The 19763-nt window shown below is 47.2% G+C and overlaps 1 protein-coding gene across 1 annotated transcript in view; it reads left to right on the top strand.

Moving 5' to 3' along the window:
- The first annotated feature begins 1975 nt into the window (after positions 1 to 1975).
- The window catches only part of LOC114036811, an 85405-nt gene continuing 67617 nt past the window's right edge, over positions 1976 to 19763 (top strand). The window contains exons 1-8 of the mRNA XM_027853516.1: positions 1976 to 2087; positions 4549 to 4656; positions 4841 to 4917; positions 6654 to 6846; positions 12046 to 12146; positions 17244 to 17440; positions 17717 to 17843; positions 19405 to 19546. Of these exons, the coding sequence (XP_027709317.1) occupies positions 1991 to 2087; positions 4549 to 4656; positions 4841 to 4917; positions 6654 to 6846; positions 12046 to 12146; positions 17244 to 17440; positions 17717 to 17843; positions 19405 to 19546 (1042 nt within the window). The 5' untranslated portion in view covers positions 1976 to 1990. The remainder of the gene's footprint in view (positions 2088 to 4548; positions 4657 to 4840; positions 4918 to 6653; positions 6847 to 12045; positions 12147 to 17243; positions 17441 to 17716; positions 17844 to 19404; positions 19547 to 19763) is intronic.

The raw sequence follows: 19763 nt of genomic DNA, 5'->3' as shown, positions 1-19763 counted from the left end.
AAGTGTTGGCTATTGCCTTCAATGCTTCCATCAGGTCAGGAAGACAAAGGGAGTAAAAAGGGTCGTTTCTGTATAAAAAGAGGCAGAGATCCCTGGCTTGGCACCTGTTGTTGATTCTGGGCTTGTTCCTAGGGTTCCAGTCTTCCTTGATGTGACCAGGGCTCTCCTACTTCACGAGGCATGTGCCTTGGAGTCAGGCTGTCACAGCCAGCTGAGTGAACGATGAGCATTCAGAGGGTCCCCAGGTCCTGCTTGATTGACTTTGGTTGGAGAATGCTCCCCATTGGAGCTAAACATTGCCTCGATCATAAGACGCCAAGCCAGTCATCATAATCCTAAAGCAATCGCAGACCAAATTCCCCTTACCAACCAATGTGTTTAGAGGAAAAATCTACTCTGGGAGGGTGTCAGTGACTTGTGGGAATGCCTTCTTTTGTTAGGTTTTCCTCGTAACTAAGCTCTCTGGTTTTGGCCATGCCTAGGAATGAGGGGCTCTTTATGTGAGAGAAAAGAGAGTGGTGGGGATGGGTGGAGCCAAGTATGGCTACCCATAGTTTGTCTTAAAGACTGTATTTCCTGATGTCTCCTCAAACCAGATGAAGCAGCTCTCTAGTTACCCACCTAAATGACAGCTGGGCAAGGAGGAGTTGTATTTTTGGTTTTTTTGGTGAGGCAATTGGGGTTAAGTGACTTGCCCAAGGTCACACAGCTAGGAAGTGTCAAGTAGCTGAGGCCGAATTTGAACTTGGGTCCTCCTGACTCTAGGGCCAGTGCTCTATCCATTGAGCCATCTAGCTGTCCCAAGGAGTTGTATTCTAATGTAATGACCTTTGCCTAATATTGAAAGAAATGTTCAACTCCCAACCCAAGGCTTTGTAGAGTCACAATTTACAGCTCATAGGGGTTTGTTGATCAGTTGTTATTATCTCAGACAAGAAGAGTTTTTCCCTTTTTTGTTTTTCTTTGTATCCACAGCACTTAGCACAATTAAGCACATAGTAGGTACTTAACAAAGGCATATTGACTTGCTTAAATCCAAGGCATTATTAGGCTCTCTATTGTAATAAGTGACATAGAGGAAAGAGAACTGGTCTTAGAGCTAGAAAGACCTGAGTTCAAGACCTGCCAATGACACAGGCTGTATGACCCTAGCCAAGTCATTTAATGTCTGTACTCGAGGCAACTCTCTTAAGACTATGTTGTGGAGACATAGAGAGGAATCCCCTCACCTGGGACTTCCCTATATCAACAAAATCACAGGTTCATTATCCTTTATTAGAATAAAAAGTCAACAGAATTGTTGACTATGGATACAAGCACCTATTAAGCACCTACTAGATACTAGTGCTGGGGATGCAAAAAAAAGCAGAAACGTTCTCTGCTCTGAAAGAGCTTACAGTCAAACTGGGGAAGAGAACACATACAAGCATAAATACGTGGTGACTGGGAGGGACGGAGTTCAGGAAAGGCCTCGTGTACAACAAAGTGTTGCAGGAGTTGAGTCTTTGAAAAAATAGGGGAATCTGAGAGAGGGAATCAGCATTTATGCAGCTTTTTCTTTTTTTTTTTTTTACAGTTTTTTTCAAATGCTATGCACTTTTTGGAAATGTTATTTCGTTTTTTATGTTATTTTTACAAATATTATCTGAGACCAGAGGCAAGCCCACGGATCTGCCCATCACGCCACGCAACCACTCAGGGCGTCCCAGGAGGAGGTGGGCGGGGCCACGACGCGCCGCTAACGGGCGCGGGGCGAAGGCGGGTTCTCTCTGTCGCTTTAGACCAATCGTGGGGCGCGCCCTCGCTTCACCTGCAGTCGATTGGTGGTTGCCATAGTCTGGGCATTCCGTTGACAAGATGGCGGCGGCGGCGGCTGTTCGGGCGCCGCTGACGCCTTTTCCTTTCTGCTCCTAGCTCGTGCCGCCTGCCGGGGATCGCAGAGCCGGCGCCCGGCCGCGGTGGGGCAGCGCGGGGAGGCGAGCCCGGAGCCATGGGCCGGGCCAGGCCCTGCTCGCCACCCGCCCCGCAGCTCCTGCTGCTGCTCCTGTTTCTGCTGTGCTTCCCAAGGGCCCTGTGGGGAGACGTTGGTGGGTAGGGGCGGGGCTTCGAGCGGGGACGGGGGGCCTGGGTCTGGGGGCGGGGCCTGGGGAGAGGAGGCGCGTGAAACCCGGCCTGGCAAGCTCTGTGCTGTGTGACCCTCTGTAGGTTGCTCTGAGCCTCTGGTCCTTAATCTGCAAAATGGGAACCAGGATATCTGAAACACCTATTGTTACCCAATAAATGTGGGAGCAGCGACGGGGCGCCGTGGTGCATAGAAATCTTGCCTTAGACATTTACTAGCTGTGTGACCCTGGGTAAATCACTTAACCTTTATGCCTCAATTTCCTCATTTGTAAAATGAAAATAATAGGTGCACCTACTTCTCAGGGTTGTTGTATGGATAAGATAATATTTGTAATGCGCGTTGCAAACCTCAAAGCGCTCTAGAAATGCTAGCTGCTATTATAGTTACTATTATTAGGGGCAGCTAAGTGCCGCTGTGGATGGGGCACCAGGCCACAAGTCAGGAAGACCTGAGTTCAAATTCTGCCTTGGACACTTACTAGCTATGTGATCCTGGGCAAGTCACTTCACCCTGTTTGCCTCAGTTTCCTCACTGGTAAAAATGAGGTGGAGAAGGAAATGGCAAATTACTCCAGTATCTTTGCCAAGAAAACCCCAAATGGGGTCACAAAGAGTCAGAAATGACTGAAAATGACTGAACAACAGTTTTTTTGATTAGGAGATATTTGTAAAGCTCTTTGCATACCTTAAAGTTGTATACAAATATTAGCTATCGTTAAAATGAGATATTTTAAAATGTTTTATAAACCTTAAGGTGTTACATAAATGCTAGCTGTTATTATTATTTAGAAGAGATAATATCTGTAGAGCATTTTGCAAACATATAACACTATATACTAACTCTTATTAATGACAATAATTATTAACCTTGAGAGATGAGATTATTTGTGTTATTCAGATGTTTTCAGTCATGACCCCATTTGGGGTTTTCTTGGCAAAGATACTAGAGTGGTTTGCCATTTCTTTCTCCAGCTCATTTTACAGATGAGGAAACTGAGGGAAACAGGGTTAAGTGACTTGCCCAGGGTCACAGCTCTGAAAATGTCTGAGGTCAGATTTGCACTCAGGAAGATGAGTGGTCCTGAAGATAGGTCCAGTGCTCTGTGCACTGTGGCGCCCCCTAGTGGCCCAAATGAGGTGTAATGAAACCTCTGTAAAGCACTTTTAAACCTTATAGCATTATATAAATGCTAGTTTTTATTAACATTCTGAAGATTCAATGAGATAATGACCACAAAACACTTTGTAAACCCTGGCGCCCCGTGTTGTCGTTACCGTCTCTCGTGAGGCAGTGGGTGCCGAGGGGTCCCAGGTCTTTGTAGCAGCAACAGCAGCTGCAACTGCTGAAGTCTTTTCTAGTTTTGGAATAAGAGCGTCTTGGTGCAGATCCCAGGTCTGTCACCTGGGTGACCTTGGGCAGCCAGTCATCAAGGACGAGGTGGCCACTCTGTACCAGGCAGCCTTGTTTCCGGAGAATGAGCGGCCCTTGGCAGCCAGAGTGTAGAGGAAAGAATGCTGGCTCCACGTGGGAGGTTTGACCTCTTTGCCTGGGACTCCTTTGGCAAAATCACATTTTTAAATGCATGGAATAAGATACTTGGGATTGCAAAGGAAACTAGTTATATTGAAATAGTTACCAGCATATTAAAAAGGCGACTTCACAGAGCCCATGTTAAGAATCCCTGCCCTAGCAGCTCACCGACTCAGGTTCACATCCCACCTGTGATCCTTGTTCCCTCTGTGCGTCTGGGCAGATTGTTTAACTTCCCTGGGCCTCACTTTCCTCAACTCTCAATTGAGGACGCTGGACTGAATGGCTCCTAAGTCCCTTCCAGCTCCAAACCTAGAATTCTTTGAAGACCTGTGTTCCATTCCAGTGCAGACATTTCCTGGCTGTGGGACCCTGAGATTATCCTTCTAGCCTGAAGAGACTAGACATGGGAAAGGGAGTTTCCTGTACCAGTAAAATCCCAGGGCCAGGCTGTTTCCAGCAAGGGGCAGTTTTATTACTGGTAGAGCTGCCCCACCTCTCCTGCCAGCATTGGAGCAAAGGAAAATGGCAGCCATAACTGACAGTGACCGTTCCCCAGGACTGTCCCTCTGAGATTCACTCTGTATCTCACATGTCAGAGTAGTCTGCTTGCAGTTTTCCCTGTTAGACTGTGAGCTCCTTGAGGGCAGGTGCTGTGTTTTGCCTTTCTTTGTATTCCTTCCCCCCTCTTAGTCCAGTGCCTGACACTCAGTAGGCGCTTAATAAATGTTTCTTATTGTTGTTATTGACCCTAACCCTGCAACCCTCCATGCACACACTTAGGAGGGGGTTGCTTGATTCTGACGCTCCTTAAAGCTCTATGTCTCATCTTCTGGGGCTCCTCATGGTCCTTACTGTGTGTGGTATTAATGCCCGACTCTTCTCTTTGCCAGTTTTCCTCCCTCCTTTCATTCGAATGCTTGACACTTCGGTTACTGCAGCCTTGGTTGGAGATACGGAGGATGTCAGTGTGAGCCTCACCGTGTGGGATGATGAGCTGGGTAAGGAGGTTAAGCAGCTGGTTTTGAAAAACTCACTGAAAACACAGAGGGCTGCTTTCTGCTTCTGAGACAGTTGCAAGGCAAGATTATGCTCTTTGAAAAGGAGAACTTTCTTAAACCTTCTGTGGGCATAAAGGTAGGAAGAAACCCTTGAAAACCTCTGTTCTTACCTCCTTTCACTTAGGGATTTTGCCCATTCCCGATTGTGGATTGCAGAATAATGGAACCGGCATTTGGAGTCTGACTGTGACTTCTGATGTGGTATGTTCAACATTAAATCTCTTCATTTTCCATTTGTTGTTCCATTGTTTCAGTCATGTCCAACTCTTTGTGACCCCATATGGGGTTTTCTTGGCAAAGATACTGGAGTGGTTTGCCATTTTCTTCTCCAGCTCATTTTACAGATGAGGATACTGAGGCAGACAGGGTTAAGTGACTTGCCCAGTGTCACACAGCTAGGGAGTGTCTGAGTCCGGATTTGAACTCAGGTCTTCTTGACTCCAGGCCCAGCACTACACAACCCAGCTGCTCTTAATTTTCCATTTAGTGTCATATTGATATTCCTAAAGCATCTGTATTCCCCTGCTCAAGATGCTCCTGAGGCTCCCTATTGCCTCTAGGATAAACTCCAGACTCCTCTGTTTGCCACTTAAAGCCCTTCCTATTCTGGCTCCAGCCTCTTTCCATGCCCGTGACTTCTCTTTACACGTTCTGTGTTCCAGCCAGCCTGGCCTCCTGTGATGTGAGTCACCTCCCTCTTCCAGGATCCTCAGCTTCCTTTAAGGCCCAGACCATTTTCCACCTCCTCCATGGGGCCCTTCCAGGTCTGGTCCCCTCCTGCCCATTCCTACTGTCTTCCTCCCAAATCACTCTGCATTGACTTTGACTGTGCTTGGCATTCACTTTGTAATTCCAACCCCTCCCCCCTCACCCCCAATAGATTGTAGCCTCCCGCTTTGTTGTTAGTTAATAAGTAGAATGTTAGAACACTGACCCAGAGAGGGAGGGCACCTTATGACACAGGATGCTAGAATTGGGAAAGACCTCTGAAAAGACCTCTTTCCTCCCTTTGAAAATGGGGATAATCTTGGTGCTTCCTCCTCTTGCTAGAATTACCTGTATGACCTTGGGCAAGTCACGTCACTGCTTGGGGTTTCAGCTTTCTTACCTGTAAAATGGGGGGGTTGAGTTAGATGATCCATCCCTAGAGTCCCTTCCAGAATAAATGCCTGTGCTGTCAGTTATAGAATTTTAAAGCTGAAAAAGAGAATTTGAGATCCTTAGCTTTTCCCACCTCATTTCTGGCCTAAGCCCCAGACAAATGAAGGTATTGAGTTGACAGCTAGAAAGATGTGGAGTGCAGGAAGAAATGGCGGGCAGATGGTCTGAATGGTTTGGGTAGGGATTGTCCCAGGCTGGCTTCATCTTAAGGATTTCTCTTCTGGGGGCAGCTTGGCCAAGTGTAGGAGATGGTTGGGCATGGAGTTAGGGAGGTCCTAAGGTCATGTGGACCGTCAGATTGAGGGCTGGAAGGGACCCCTGAGACCAGTGAGTCCCACCCTCCGATTTTTCAGATGAAGAAACTGAAGCCCCGGGAAGTCACCAGGGGTCAGGACTTGGGTCTTCGCTCTGGTGCTTAGTGTCTGGGGGATTTGGAGTCTCTTTCTTCATGTGTAAAAATGAGGATAGTTATGTGTAGGCTAAGATTGCCCGGGGGACCTTGGGCAAGTCACTGGCCAGAGCATATGAGGCCAGTCTTGCCCTGGGCAAGTCATTTAGGTCTCTGAGCCTCGAGCAGCTTCCTAGGACTTTGCTATTAGATCCAGGTTGTCATCTGTATTGGTGGAGGGCATTACCTTCAGTGATGAAATGAACGTGTCAGTAACATCAGCTGGGGTATCTAGAGATTTCCTTGTCCCTTAGTGCGTTGGGTGTTTGTGATTATAAATGTATTTTCACAGTCCGATGAGAACTAAGGCAAGGATTTTTTCCCCCAGATGGGCTCCGAAGTGACTGTAAGATTGAATGGCGATTTACAGCCCTGTGTCTCTGAGACAGACTTCTTCTCTGACTATCCCTGTGTTGTTGAAACTCTTCTGGTTTCTGCGTCTCGAAACTCATCCTGTTTGGCGCACTTAGTCATTCAGGTCGAAATCTACCCTAATGCTTCCTTTGCCCAGAATGTATCAGGTGAGTATTGCAATCACGTGCCCAGAGCAGCAGAGAAAGCTTTCTCAGCATCATATCTTGTTGGTCATTTGCTTTGTGAATTAAAAAAAAAAAGTTTGCAAGACTCACACAAGATCTCATCAGAAAATCAGCCAATTTTTCATGTGCACCTGAGGACAGAGCCCAGGCTAGGAGCTGGTGGTACCAGTCAGAATTAATAGTGATTTAAGACCCCTTTCTAATAAGCATGGGGGCGATTTTAGAGACACCATTGTTGTCTTTAATTTCTTAGGTGAAGGAGGTAAAAATATGTTACTCTTGGGGAGCAGCGTGGCATTTGTGACATCAGCAGGACCCAGGTTCCAATGCTGTCTTCGCCATCTGACCTCTAGCTATATCATTTCCTCAGTGCCCATCCTCAGTGGCCCAGACAACTGTGTAAGCCTCTGAGCTGTCACACACTTATCAATCTGCATTGCTTCTCCTCAGGTGCTCAGTACATGGATGAAATCACTGGGCTGGACCAAAAATCTTTATTACTCCGATGTCCTCCTTCCTATTTTGTGACTTCCCAATATGAATGTGCCTGACACATAGTAAGCTCTTAATAAATGCTTTTGATTGATTTATAAATATTTTAATTTGGCTGAGAGGTTCATTGTAGCCAGTGATGGGCTGGAGCCAGCTTATACCAGCCAGAAAGCTGATTGTTAAATTGTCAATGTGAACATTTTTACCTTGGAAATCAGTAAATGCTACAAATCAGGGTTTGATCTGTTGTTTTATTGATTGACTTGACTTAAGAAAATGATGTAGAAAATGTTAATAATGTAGATTAAACTTAAACAGGCTGGGTAAATCCCACTTTGGGCTCTGCCACTGCCCCCTACCCCCACCCCCTCTTCCCCAATCCGGTTGTTAAACATTTACCAGCACACCCCTGGTGAAATAACTGGGCCTGTTTTTATTTTTTTATTTTGTATCCCCAGAATTTAGTACAGTGCCTGGTACATAGTAGGTGCTTAATAAATGTTTGTTGTTTGGAGAAGAAAACGTTCCTTTTTTAATTGGCTCTGAACTATATGGATACCTGGAGCTCATGTAAGGAACAGGACTCTTTTTATAGGCTCAGGGTGTTTTAAGCACCTGGTGCCTGGCGTGTAGTGAGCCCATAACAAGTGTTTATGGAACTCAATTGAGATACAGAATTTTAAACGTCTGTTCGCTTCTGAGCATCTCCAGCTCTCACACACATCCTGGTGAGGGTAAGCCCGGCAGGCCACGAAGGCCGAGTGCAGCTGTTCCTGCTGTCTCAGGAGACAAGCACCGGCCCTCTAGAGCTCCGGAATGACCCGCCTCCCCACCCCCCAGCCTCTCACTGCGTCCCCAAACTCTGGCCCAGGTCAGCATGAGGGAGCACCATGGGAAGTGCCCCCAAACAAGAATGGTGCCCCTTAAGGTGTTCGGAGTAGTAATTGTGAGCTGTCCGCTCTGGCCCGTGAAGGTGTGAACAGTTTTGGCAACCAGTGAGAAAGGGAGCAGAACAGAGGGAGTGATGGGAAGAAGGTCAGGAGGTATGTAGTGCAGCCAAGGGCATTGTAGCTTCTGAGAAGTAAGTTACTGTAGGAGACGTGTGGGGAGGGAGCCCTCTGTCTGTCTCCATGACATTCCCAAAGAGCCTGCGTAGCTGCAGGTGGCTCAGGCTGAAAGGGCAGCGTCCGGGCCCGATGCTGACCTCCAGGTCTCTCTCCCGCCTCTCTCCCCCCGTGTCATTGATATAATCAGCTTCTACTCTATCGTGTCATGTATGTTACAGACTAAAAGTCGCTGCTGTTTTTATGGTGAGTTTTAAATGCTGTGGTGTTGAAAGCAGTTCAGAGAATGCAAGCATTTAGCTCATAGTGTCCCACCCATCAGGAGCTGGCAGAGACCTCCCAGGCCTCCCTCATTTCATAGAGGCAGAAGCTGAGGCCCAGCAAGGTAGAGTGACCTGCCTAGGATCCCAGGTACAATAAAGGACAGGAACAGGATTTGAACCCAGGCCCTCAAGTGTCAAATGTTCTGCTCCATGGTGCTGACAGTTCCTGCATTTGGGCATGAAGTCCTGGAAGGTTGGACAGAAGTCCTAGAAAACTGGTAGGAACCTTCCAAAACAGAGGCAGCCAAAGCTTGAGAAGCCCCCTGCTTTCTTAGGTTGGGCTGCCCCGTCTCACCTTCCCTCAAATCAGAAGTTTGGTCCTCAGGAGCTGGGGGAGCCCATGCTCAGGAAATCTGCCTCAGTTCCTCCCTAGGGAGGAGCTCAGATGTGGTCAGTCCCACAATTAAGTTAGTCCACAGGCTCCACCATTTTCAGCCTGCTGTCTTCCCCATCATAAAGCTTGTTAGGAAATGAGAAATTCCTTGAGACATACTTTTGTCTCCTTGACACCACGCTTGGTGGCTTGTGCACAGTAGGTGCCAGCGCCTCTGCCTGGGGGAGTAGTGACGTTCTGGCTCTGCCCCGAAAGTGGGACCTTTGGAACTGGGGTCAAGAACACGATTGAGCCTTGAACAGTGTGCACTCCTGGGTTTTGAACCCCAGTGGTCCAAGCTGAGACCATGTGGCTACACATCCTGGGCCTAAAAATTCCATTCCCTCGTGTCAGAAAATTGTGCCTTCTGGGAGGTCATTGTCTGCAGGAAGCTTTGACTCTTCCTACACATTACAGAGAATGAGATTGCCTGGCATCCGAAAAAATGTGCATGAAACAGTCACGTTGAAAAGCATCTCTTGTGGCTCGGCCCCCTCCAGCTTGGGGATATTGTGCCCTGGGCAGCTGCCCACTCTGTACAGATCTCTAAACCTGGCTTTGTCAACAAGGCCCACACGAGGGTGATTTACACAATGCCTGCCGACAGATTCACAATCCTCACTACGTGGGACATGCTGTCTGAATTCCTTAGGAAGAAAGAGCTTTCAATTTAAAGGATTCAGAAACTGATCCCTGGGAGTTATGGGAGGTGGGGTGGGAAAAGGATAGTTAGGAGGAAAACCACTTCCTAAGAAGATTGCATGCCTCTCCCAAAGGGAGAAAAAGACCCGGAATACGTGTGAAGTACTTGGAATCCTGTTGTCTCCTCCCTTCTTTTCTTTTCTCTGTGAAGTTTGGATTCAAAGCGCAGCCTTTTGACTGAATCCAAACTTCACAGAACAAATCCCCTTAATAAAAGGATTTGTTCTGTAAAACTTGGACTCAGTCAAAAGTCTGCACCTCAGGACCTAGAAGGCCACATGTGGCCTTAAGGCTGCAGGTTCCTCACCCCTGCCCTAGAGTCTAGGTGCACTCTCCTTAGCACCCAGGGGTTTGACTATTAGTGCTAAGCAGATGGCTCCCAAATCTATCTCACCAGCCCTCTCCCTTCTCCTGAGGTCCACTCCCATATTTCTACCTGTGTCTGCAGGACAGCTCCACCTGCTTGCCCCATAGGCATCTCAAACTCAATGCGTCTAAAACAAAACTCTTGATCTTTCCCATCAAAACTCTCCTTTCTTTCTACCTCCCCTGTTTCAGTCCAGAGTACTGCTGTTCCTGCAGTTACCAGATCTGCCAACGTGGAGTCATTCTTCACTTCTTATTCTTATCCTCACCTCGTATACCGTCAGTTACCAAGTCTTATGGATCATACCTTTCAAAAACCTCTTGAATCTGTCCCCTTCTTTCCACTCACACCACAGTCACACAAGCTCAGGGGCCCGTCACTTCTCACCTGGCTTTTGGAGTAGCCCACCGATTGGTCTCCTTGTCCCCAGACTGCCCCTTCTCTAATCTGTCCTCTGCACAGCTGCCCAATTGATGTTTCTAAAGCATAGGACTGACCACATTCCTCCCCTTCCCAAGAAAAAAGCAGCTTTCCATTGCCATCTAAAACCTTTCTTCCAGGCTTCTGCCCTACCTTTCCAGGCTTCTATCCCCTACTTCTTTCCTTTACTCACTCTATTTCTGCTAAACTGTCCAACTCACTATTCCATGTGTATGACATTGCATTTCTCAGTTCCTCATGCCTGGAGTGCCTTCTTTTACCTTGGTCTCTTGGAATTCCTAGCTCCCTTTGAGGCTTAGCCCAAATGCTGCCTTCTCCAAGAAACCTTTTCTGATTGACCCAGTTATTAGTACACCTTTCCTCCACACCCCAAATCACTTTGTATTTGTTTGGCATACAGCTTGTATTTACTTATCTGTGAATGTGTTGTGTCCCTCAGGAGATTGTAAGCTCCTTAAAGGCAGGGACAGCCTCCATTGTTTGAACCCCTTGTGCCTGATATAGTGCCTGGTACATGGTGGGAATTTAATAGGTATTTGACTGACCTCTAGAAGATCACAACATTTAGTAATTTCTCAGTGGTTCCTGAGGAGATTGGATTGATCATAGACCAAATTTTAACCCCTTATCTCATTAATGACCCAAATATTTGTCAGACCATCAACCACTGAATTTAACAGCTTACGTTATCAAGACTTGGAATTTCTGGGTGGTAGGGATTAGACGTTGGAATATAGCATTATTAATTATGAACCATAGTAGAATGAATTCTAAATAACCCACCTGAAATTTTACAACATTTACACTTTTGTCTGATTCAGCAGAAAAGTAATTATCTTGAAGGAATAAAATGAACCATTTTTGTTGCAGATGGCCCAGCATTTTTGGTTTGGGGGAATAAAAAGGCCTGGGAAGTTTGAAGAGATAGCATCTAATTTGCTGGAAAAATGATGGCTATACATACATTAGAATTTCCTCCCCTGGGAAGTGGAGCCAAATGTTTCTTTCTTGAAAGTGAATTGTGAGGGGGCAGCTAGGTGGCGCACAGGATAGAGCACCAGTCCTAAAGTCAGGAGGACCTGAGTTCAAATTCGGCCTCAGACCAAACACTTGACACTAGCTGTGTGGCCCTGGGCAAGTCACTTAACCCCAGTTGCCTTTAAAAAAAAAAAAAAGTGAATTGTATTTTCCTGGTGGCCAGATGGGCCTTGCTGACCCGTGTTTGTATCACCTCTGCCCATGGGATCCACGACATGTTTGTAACAGACACGGGTGGGTGCCAGCCTGCTTGGAGATTCATTCCTAGGCAGCCTTTGGGAATGGTGACTCATCATGCCTTTGGGCCCCTAAGATGAGGCAACATCTGTTTCTCTGCCTGTCCTTTAAAAGCTTCACTTTTCTTTCTTCATGCCTTTTCAGAGAACAGCATCGTCTTCGTTAACCAGATGTATCAGCCCTTTGGCCCCTGTCCCTGTGACTTGGTCGCTGGGATGTGTGACGTCCGGTGCTGCTGTGACAAGGTATAGACTCCGCTCATCAGGTGTGGGTGCAGCCGCTGGTCTGCCAGGGCCTCACCTGAGTCCAGGGCATTGTACCAACAAGCACAACAGTACAACTGCATGTATTATTTCAAACAAAAATCTCTTCCTTTCTGGAGCTCTCAGGGTAGTTTTACTGAAGGAGAGAAACGGGCTAGGCTGGACAGTACTAGGCTGGACGATACTGGGTCCGCTTCTAGCCCCAGACCCACGAGGAGCCCTGAGAAGGACCTTCCATTCACATTCTGCCTTGATGGTGATGGCTGCTACTGTGGCCATGGTTTTTTTATGTTTTTCTGAAATCCTTTTGATTGAATTCGATCCAGCAGAGATTTACTAAGCACTTAGTGTGTGCAAGGAGAGACTGTTATAGTGGAAAGAGTTCTGGCCTTGGGCTCAGAAGACCTGGTTTCAAATCCCATCTCTGCCACTGACTAGCTGTGTTACTCTGGGTTAGTCATCTCCCCTCTCCAAGCCTCGGTTTCTAAAATGGGGATAATAATACCTGTCGTCCTTACCTCACCAGGCTGTAGGGAGGCCCCAGTGAGATAGAACCCATGGGAATGGATGACATCACCCAGTGAGGAGAGGAAGAGTGGCCTGAGCCTGGGGGGAGGCGGTCACTGTGAGTGTCAGTAATTATCATGGCTGTCCCTCCCCAGAGAATGGAGGCGCCGTGAGGGCAGGGTTCTTTTCATGGTTTCCCCTGCATCTTGCCTGCACCTCATTGGGACTGCACCTGTGATTTAATTGGTAGAGAGTGCTCCCTAGAGAGGAAATTCTCTACTAAAGTGAGTAAAGTATCTTACAGTCTGAGAGAGTTGCCTTGGGCTCTAGGAGACTTGCCCGGGTCACACAACTAGATTTGAACCTAGGTCTTTGGGTTCTAAGGCCAGCTGTCAATTTGCTATTCCACCCAGCCTAGCACATAATGTTATCAGTCATGTCTGACTTTTTGTGACCCTATTTGAGGTTTTCCTGGTGAAGAAACTGGACTTGGTTTGCCATCTCTTTCTCCAGCTCATTTTTACAGATGAGGAAACTGAGGTAAACAGGGTGCAGTGATTTGCCCAGGGTCACCCAACTAGGAAGTGTCTGAGGCCAGATTTGAATTCAGGTCTTCCTGACTCCAGGCCCAGCTCTCCATCCACTGTGTCACTAAATTGCCCAGAACATAATAGGAGCTTGACAATTGAATTTCAAGGCCCTGGGCTAGGAGCTAAAAAGAAAGCAGGCCCTACTCTCCTTGGCAGGATCTGGAATGGTAAGGCAGGAGATGAATTTTTCATGTGCTTTGTTTCTTTTTCTTTCTTTTTACACTTACCACCACCAGGGCTGGGGGGGAAGGGTTGAGGGGAAGAAAGGTGATGGGGAGGAAGCCAGGAGGCCAGAGGAGGAGGAGGGTGACCAGCCCCAGTGAGAATGAGCTGCATTTCAGTAAAAAGGGCCACAAGTGACATGGTAAGGCCCATCTGTAGCATGCCTGAAAGCTTTGACGGTTTTTGAAGTCATCAGTGAACCAAGGTTGATCCAATTCCAATCTAGAATTCATTAGAAAAAGGATGGGGCAGTCTAGAGAGGCAGGCTGACTGGTGTCCCCCTAGGCCTGGCCCGGCCTTCTGTTGATTGACACAGCTGTGTCTGTTTCTGACTATGGAATTTCACAGCTACAACAGATAGCTTCTCTGCCCTTTATACTGGCCCATTTTCAGAAGAGCTACTTGTACGTCCCTGTTAGCTTCCACAGTGTGTGGTGTAAGGTCTGGGCACATGGTTTTGTTGTAATGTTCAAAGAAGCCTATTTTTATTTTCTTTTCAGAATTGGGCCTCTTGTTGCAAAAGCAACCTAGAATCAGAGTCTGGGCTGCCCTCCTGGGGCTGCTGATCCATCCATCCCCTCTCTGAACACTTAAGGGACTAACTGTGTGAGCCAGGGATGGAGAACGTGCAGCCTCAAGGCCACATATGGCCTTCTAGGTCCTCGGGTACGGCCTTCTGACTGAGTCCAAGTTTTACAGAACAAATCCTTTTATGAAGGGGATTTATTCAAAGGGCGGCACTTGACACGGAGGGCCGCTGTGGCCTTGAGGCTGCAGGTTCCCCACTGTGGGCCATACAGTGTAGAACTTTCTTACTAAAATGTTGCTGCAAATACCACTGATATATGACATCCTTGGTAATGGAAATATTTTGGATAAATGACTTTGTTAGGAGGCTGAAGCTTATGTCTTAAAGCCGAGGCACCATGGGTAGAGAGTACCGAGCTTGGAGCTGGGAAACCAAGCCTCCTCATAATATTTACTGGCTGTGTGACCCTGGGAAAATAACTGAAATTCTCTTAACCACTAGTCCATCAATTCCATCAATCAACAAAAGTTTATTAAGGGCTTACTATGTGCCATGCACTGGGCCAGGTGCCGAGGACAAAAGAACAAATAAGTGTGTCTTTTAAGAGGGGAGATAACAAGGACTCGTGTCTAGGTACAGAGCCCATAAACACGCACATACATGCACATGTGATTATACATGGGCATAAATACACACGGGTATAAGTATATGTCTATACTCACAACACAAGTGATTTCAGTACAAGGCAGGATGGGAGGACTGGAGGGAGGGCCTTCCCTGGGATGTGCCCAGCCACAGCCCGGGAGGAACCTCCTCTTCTTTCACTCGCTTCTGAGTGCACTGTCGCAATGCAGCTGCATTCTCCAGAGGGACCAGTGGTTTCCTCCTTGCCAGATGAAATGGTCTTTTCTCATTCCTCGTCCTTTTGGGCTGTGGTGGATAAGCTTCTCCTCCTGGATCTTCCCCTCTCTAGGTTTTCGTGACCCTCTTCTCTCCTGGAGACTCCCTCTTCTGCCTATCTGATCACTGCTGCCCAGTCTCCCACTGGGTCCTTTATCCAGGCTGTGCGCACTAACTGTAGGCCTGGGCCTTCTTCTCTTCTACGGCCTCGCTTGGGGACCTCCTCAGTTCCCATGGGCTTCTAATGACCGGTTATCTCCATGCAGATGATTCCACAGCTGTGGATCTCTCTGCTGAGCCAGACATGCACCCCCATCTGCCCTGCTCTTTGGGTATCTCAGATTGGATGTTCAGATCTCTCCTTCAACAGCCCAAACCCTCCCTTCTTCCCAACTTTTCTGTTACTGTCCAAGGTACTACCCCCTCCCAGTTGCCTCGGCTTGGTCGTTGGGGGTCATGCCCAGGTCCAGTTGGCATGCCCTGCACATATTCCACTCTTCCTGTACCTCTCATCCTCTCTGCTCACACAGGCTGGGTTCAGGTCCTCATCCCCTCTCCCTGGACTCTCGCCCTCTACCTCATAGCTCTCCTCACTCAACTGCTGATCGGATTTCCCTAAAGCTCAGGTCTGATCATGTCAGTGGCTCCTTATTGCCCCCAGGAGCAAGTACAGAGTTCTTTGTTTGGCTTTTAAAGCCCTTGGTAGCCCAGGCCCCTGAGATCTTTCTTGTCCTTTTGCACTCCCCACTCTTCACCACCCTATCCTGTCTGGCCACACTGGTCCACTTGTAGTTTCTTACACACAGACCTGATGCCTGGGCTACTCTTCCTTCTCCCCTCAGCCTTCCAGCTTCCCTCGGCCCCTTCCGGACTCAGCTCAGCTCAGAAGCCTTCCCTCCATCCCCCTCTCAGGCCTGCCTTCCCCCACACCATCTCCCTCCCTCCTCCCATGGTGCCTTTCTCCTTGAGATTACCTCCAGTTTACCTGGCATACATCATGTTTGTGCATCACTCATTGCATGCTGTATCTTTGATTATGATGAGGTCTAGAAGTTTAGGGGTGCTGGGACCTTAACATCACGACACATGGGTCCTGCCCAAAAGAATTCGACCCAAGCCTCCTTTTAGCCAAAGACAAGGTTTATTAAAGATCAAACATATTAGCAGACTCTTAAGGAGTCTGAGTACCTGTGAGCTATTGACTAGATTGTAGAAATCTGAGCAGTGACTCGATTCTAAGAATCTGAGCCCCTTAATGGAGACAAGATGGACTTTACATACAGAAAGACTGTGGGAGGGATCTAGGAGTGGCCAAGTAGTTTGGGGTGACTGGAGGATCTGGATGGGAGTGGCCAGTAAGCTGGGGTGAACAGACCCCCAGGGACCTGGACCACTGGGGGCAATTGGGAGGTAAGACAACGGAGGGCTAGGCTAGGCTAAGGGTAACAGAGAATTGGGAGATTGGGCGGAGCCACAATGAAAGGCCGGTTGATGGGATTATAGTCTCAGGCTAAAGCCAGAGATTTGGCCCTGTGGGAAAATCCAGGGTTTTTTCTTTGTGGGGTCTAGATCCCATCCTTATCAATTAGACTAGGAACTTGTTGAGAGCAGAGACTGGCTTTTGCCTTTTTATCCCCAGCTCTTAGCACACTGCTTTGCAGTAGCTGCTTAGTAAATGCTTGTTGGCTGACTGACTAGCAGAGAAAATTCCCACACAAGGCATTCCCCTGGGGTCCCAGGTCAACAAAATCACAAATTATAGATCCTTGAAACACGGAGAGTTAACTTTAAGAAAAAATTAACTCCTCATGATCAGAACATTTCTTTACCTTGGTAAAGAGAGTCTCTGAAACAATTGAATTTTTCTTGATTTCTTGAGGTCATCATAGTGAATATCAGTTAGTCTCCTTGGCTGTAAGACAGTGCTGCATCTCAGGGTTCCTGCAACATTTGGGGTCCTTTGCCCTTGTGTTCTTTGTGTCAAGGCTTTGTGTCAGGGGCTGTGTCTGTGTCTAATTGACTTGACACATATTGTTTGATCGCAGGAGTCCCCTCAGTGGCCCCAGGTCTTCACGGGCCCCTTTACCTTTGCTGGCCCCTATAATGTGTTCAGTATGGATCGTACTCATCTCTGCTCTCTCCCTGTCTTAGCACAGACACCATCTGGCTTGCAGGGTTGATCCTCTCTCCCACTCTGTGGTTGTAGCAGTCATATCTGGCCCTGATGAAGGGATTGTAAAAATGTCCCTTTTTTTTGGAAAGACCATGGCAGATGGGAGTAGTGGAGGCCCTGGCACGTGTACTGACTGCACTTTTGTGTCTTCTTCCCAGGAATGCACGCCCCATTTGATAGAGCTGTTTAAAGAATACTGTTTCACAGGAATTTTTGGTGGTGATGTAAATCCACCTTTCAGCCACCTGTGCTCTAACCCAGCAAGAGAAGAGGCGTCGGATTGGTTCCCCTTCTTATGTGTTCAGTCCTCCCTGGACAACACTCCTTTCCTTGGTTATTTCTTCCATGGCTTAACGTAAGTAGAAACACAATGGACCATGAATGATTCTTGTGCCTGAATGCCAATGAAGCTACTTTTCTGATTGCTCACAGACTATGTAGGATTTCTGTGAGGCACATTTCCTTTCTGAAATTCACCGACTTAAAAACGTTTTGTTCTATGTTTTAGTTTTTCTGAGTTTGTCTTGTGCTGTGTATTTGAAAGAATGATGTCAAACTAATTTGTCAAACATTTGGCTGAACAGCTAATAGTTAAAACTGTGAACAATAATTATTTTTCTTTCGCTTGTAGTTCTCCTAGAGAAGAGCTCAGCTTCAGATTACCTGTATATGTCGAAGTAGAAGACTGGTCGGATTTTGGCTACCAGCAAGACAGTCCCCTTATGACAGTGGAAAAAGAACTTTTCACCATCCCCCAGGTCAGGACTTCAGTTTCAGAATGTGGCCATCCATAGTCTTCTTGCCAATCAGTCAGTCTCATTGGTTAAACTCATTTTGTGTGAGATGCTGGGCTAGGCCCTGAGAAGCTGACAAACATAGAACAGTCCCCAGCCATGAGGAGCTGCCATTTTCATCATTTCTCCTTCTTGTTTTTATTTTCTCACAAACACTCAAATGAAAGGATGTGCGATTTCAGTGACGTCAGTGTGTCCTTCAGCGCAGCCTGGAGGACTTTTGGCCGTCACCTCCCTTAATTTTTTCCCCAAGGGGTCCTCCAGATGTTCTGGAAGCCTTTCTTACTTTCTGCTTAATCTGTCTTCCATGGATATTGTCCTTTTTCTTTTTTTTCTCCATTTATTTCCTGTTCTTGAGTGAGACTTGTCACGACAACTACACCTAGAGACAGCATGCAGTAGCTAGAGTCCTTGGCCTAGAGTCAGGAATTTGTTGTTATTTTCCAATCGTGTCTGACTCTTTGTGACTCCATGCACTCATCTATGGGGTTTTCTTGGTAGAGATATTGGAGTGGATTGCCATGTCCTTCTCCAGTGTGTCCCCATTTTACAGATGAGGAACTGAGGCAAATAGGGGTTAGTGACTTGCCCAGGGTCACCCAGCTAGGAAGTGTCTGAGGCCAGATTTGAACTCAGACCATAAGTCTATGGGCACAATCTGCTGAGCCATCCTCTGTTAGGCTGGCCCTACACTAAACTTCTCTTGACATCTCTTCATGTGTCTGAAGGATCAGACCAACAGTCTCACAGCTCCTGCTTGCTCTTGGTCTGGCAAAGAGCTGTTGAATTGAAATCCTGACACACCTTTGTGTGAGCTATCGCTCTGCCAGCCCTGTTACTCTTAGAAACAAAGTCCATTCCTGGTGTCTTACTTTAGTAGAATGTTTCTGAGTTCATGTGATCCAAATTCTTAAACAGCTCAAATGATGTGAGGTTTTTTGCCCAAGCCAATCCTCGAAGTTCTTTCTGATGCCTTTCCTGTGTTAATTTTAAGACTTCTCCTGTGGTAGGAAAGAGTCATTGAGGGTGAATGCAGTCAGCATGTGGGTCTTAGTGAGATGGCTGGATTGGAGGGGACAGCGTGGTATAGTGGGAAGCAGAAAGAAGATCCTGGTGTGAATTCTACCTCGGGTACTTGTTTTCTGGGTTATCCTGGGCAAGTCACCAAATCTTTCTGAGTCCCAGTTGGCTCATTTTTAACATGGAGAGAATGGCACCTGCCTTTGCGTGGCCCTGAATGAAATGTAGAAGTGCTTTGTAGAGCTGACAGAGCATCGGGAATGTTTGCTGTTATTATGTGGAGCACCATGGGCTTGAAAATGAGGCCTCTTCCTAAGCCATTTCCTCACATTGATTAGTAAAGAAATCATGGGAAAAAGTCACTGCCCAGGTCTACCAGCCGGCCTTTGGGCAACCTCTACTAACAGAGGAAGCAGGCCACAGAGAGATGCTTAGGAGGCTGGCGACCGTGGTTTTGTGGTGGCAGGAAGAGCGAGCATTAATCTTGTGTCTGTCTTGTTCCCAGATGTCCTTGGTGGGGCAGTGTATTTCAGGGGCCCCCGTGGCCTTCCTTCAGAATTTTGATGTCATCTGTGTTACTAACTTGGCAATACGTCCAGAGCGGGAAGATATTAGTAAAGTGAGGATAAAAAATGGTACCATTGGAGGTATGTTGCATTGGTTGTCGGGGGAGGAACCAAAAAAGCCGCCGTTCCATCGTGACCCCGGGATATTAGGAAATATTACCCCCTGGGACCATTTCGGTCAGAACATATTCATGATCTGTTGGAGAAGCATTTTATTTTTAGAAATACTTAAAAGGGACTTTGCTCTTTAATAATTTTAATTAACTTAATTTTTATTAGCATTTATGTAGTGCTTAAG

The sequence above is a fragment of the Vombatus ursinus genome, unplaced genomic scaffold (genome assembly GCF_900497805.2).
Source record: "Vombatus ursinus unplaced genomic scaffold, bare-nosed wombat genome assembly UNPS02009994.1, whole genome shotgun sequence".
NCBI classification, from domain to species: domain Eukaryota; kingdom Metazoa; phylum Chordata; class Mammalia; order Diprotodontia; family Vombatidae; genus Vombatus; species Vombatus ursinus.
Note: the sequence above shows the minus strand (reverse complement) of the source record. Positions and strands in the feature narration are given on the sequence as shown.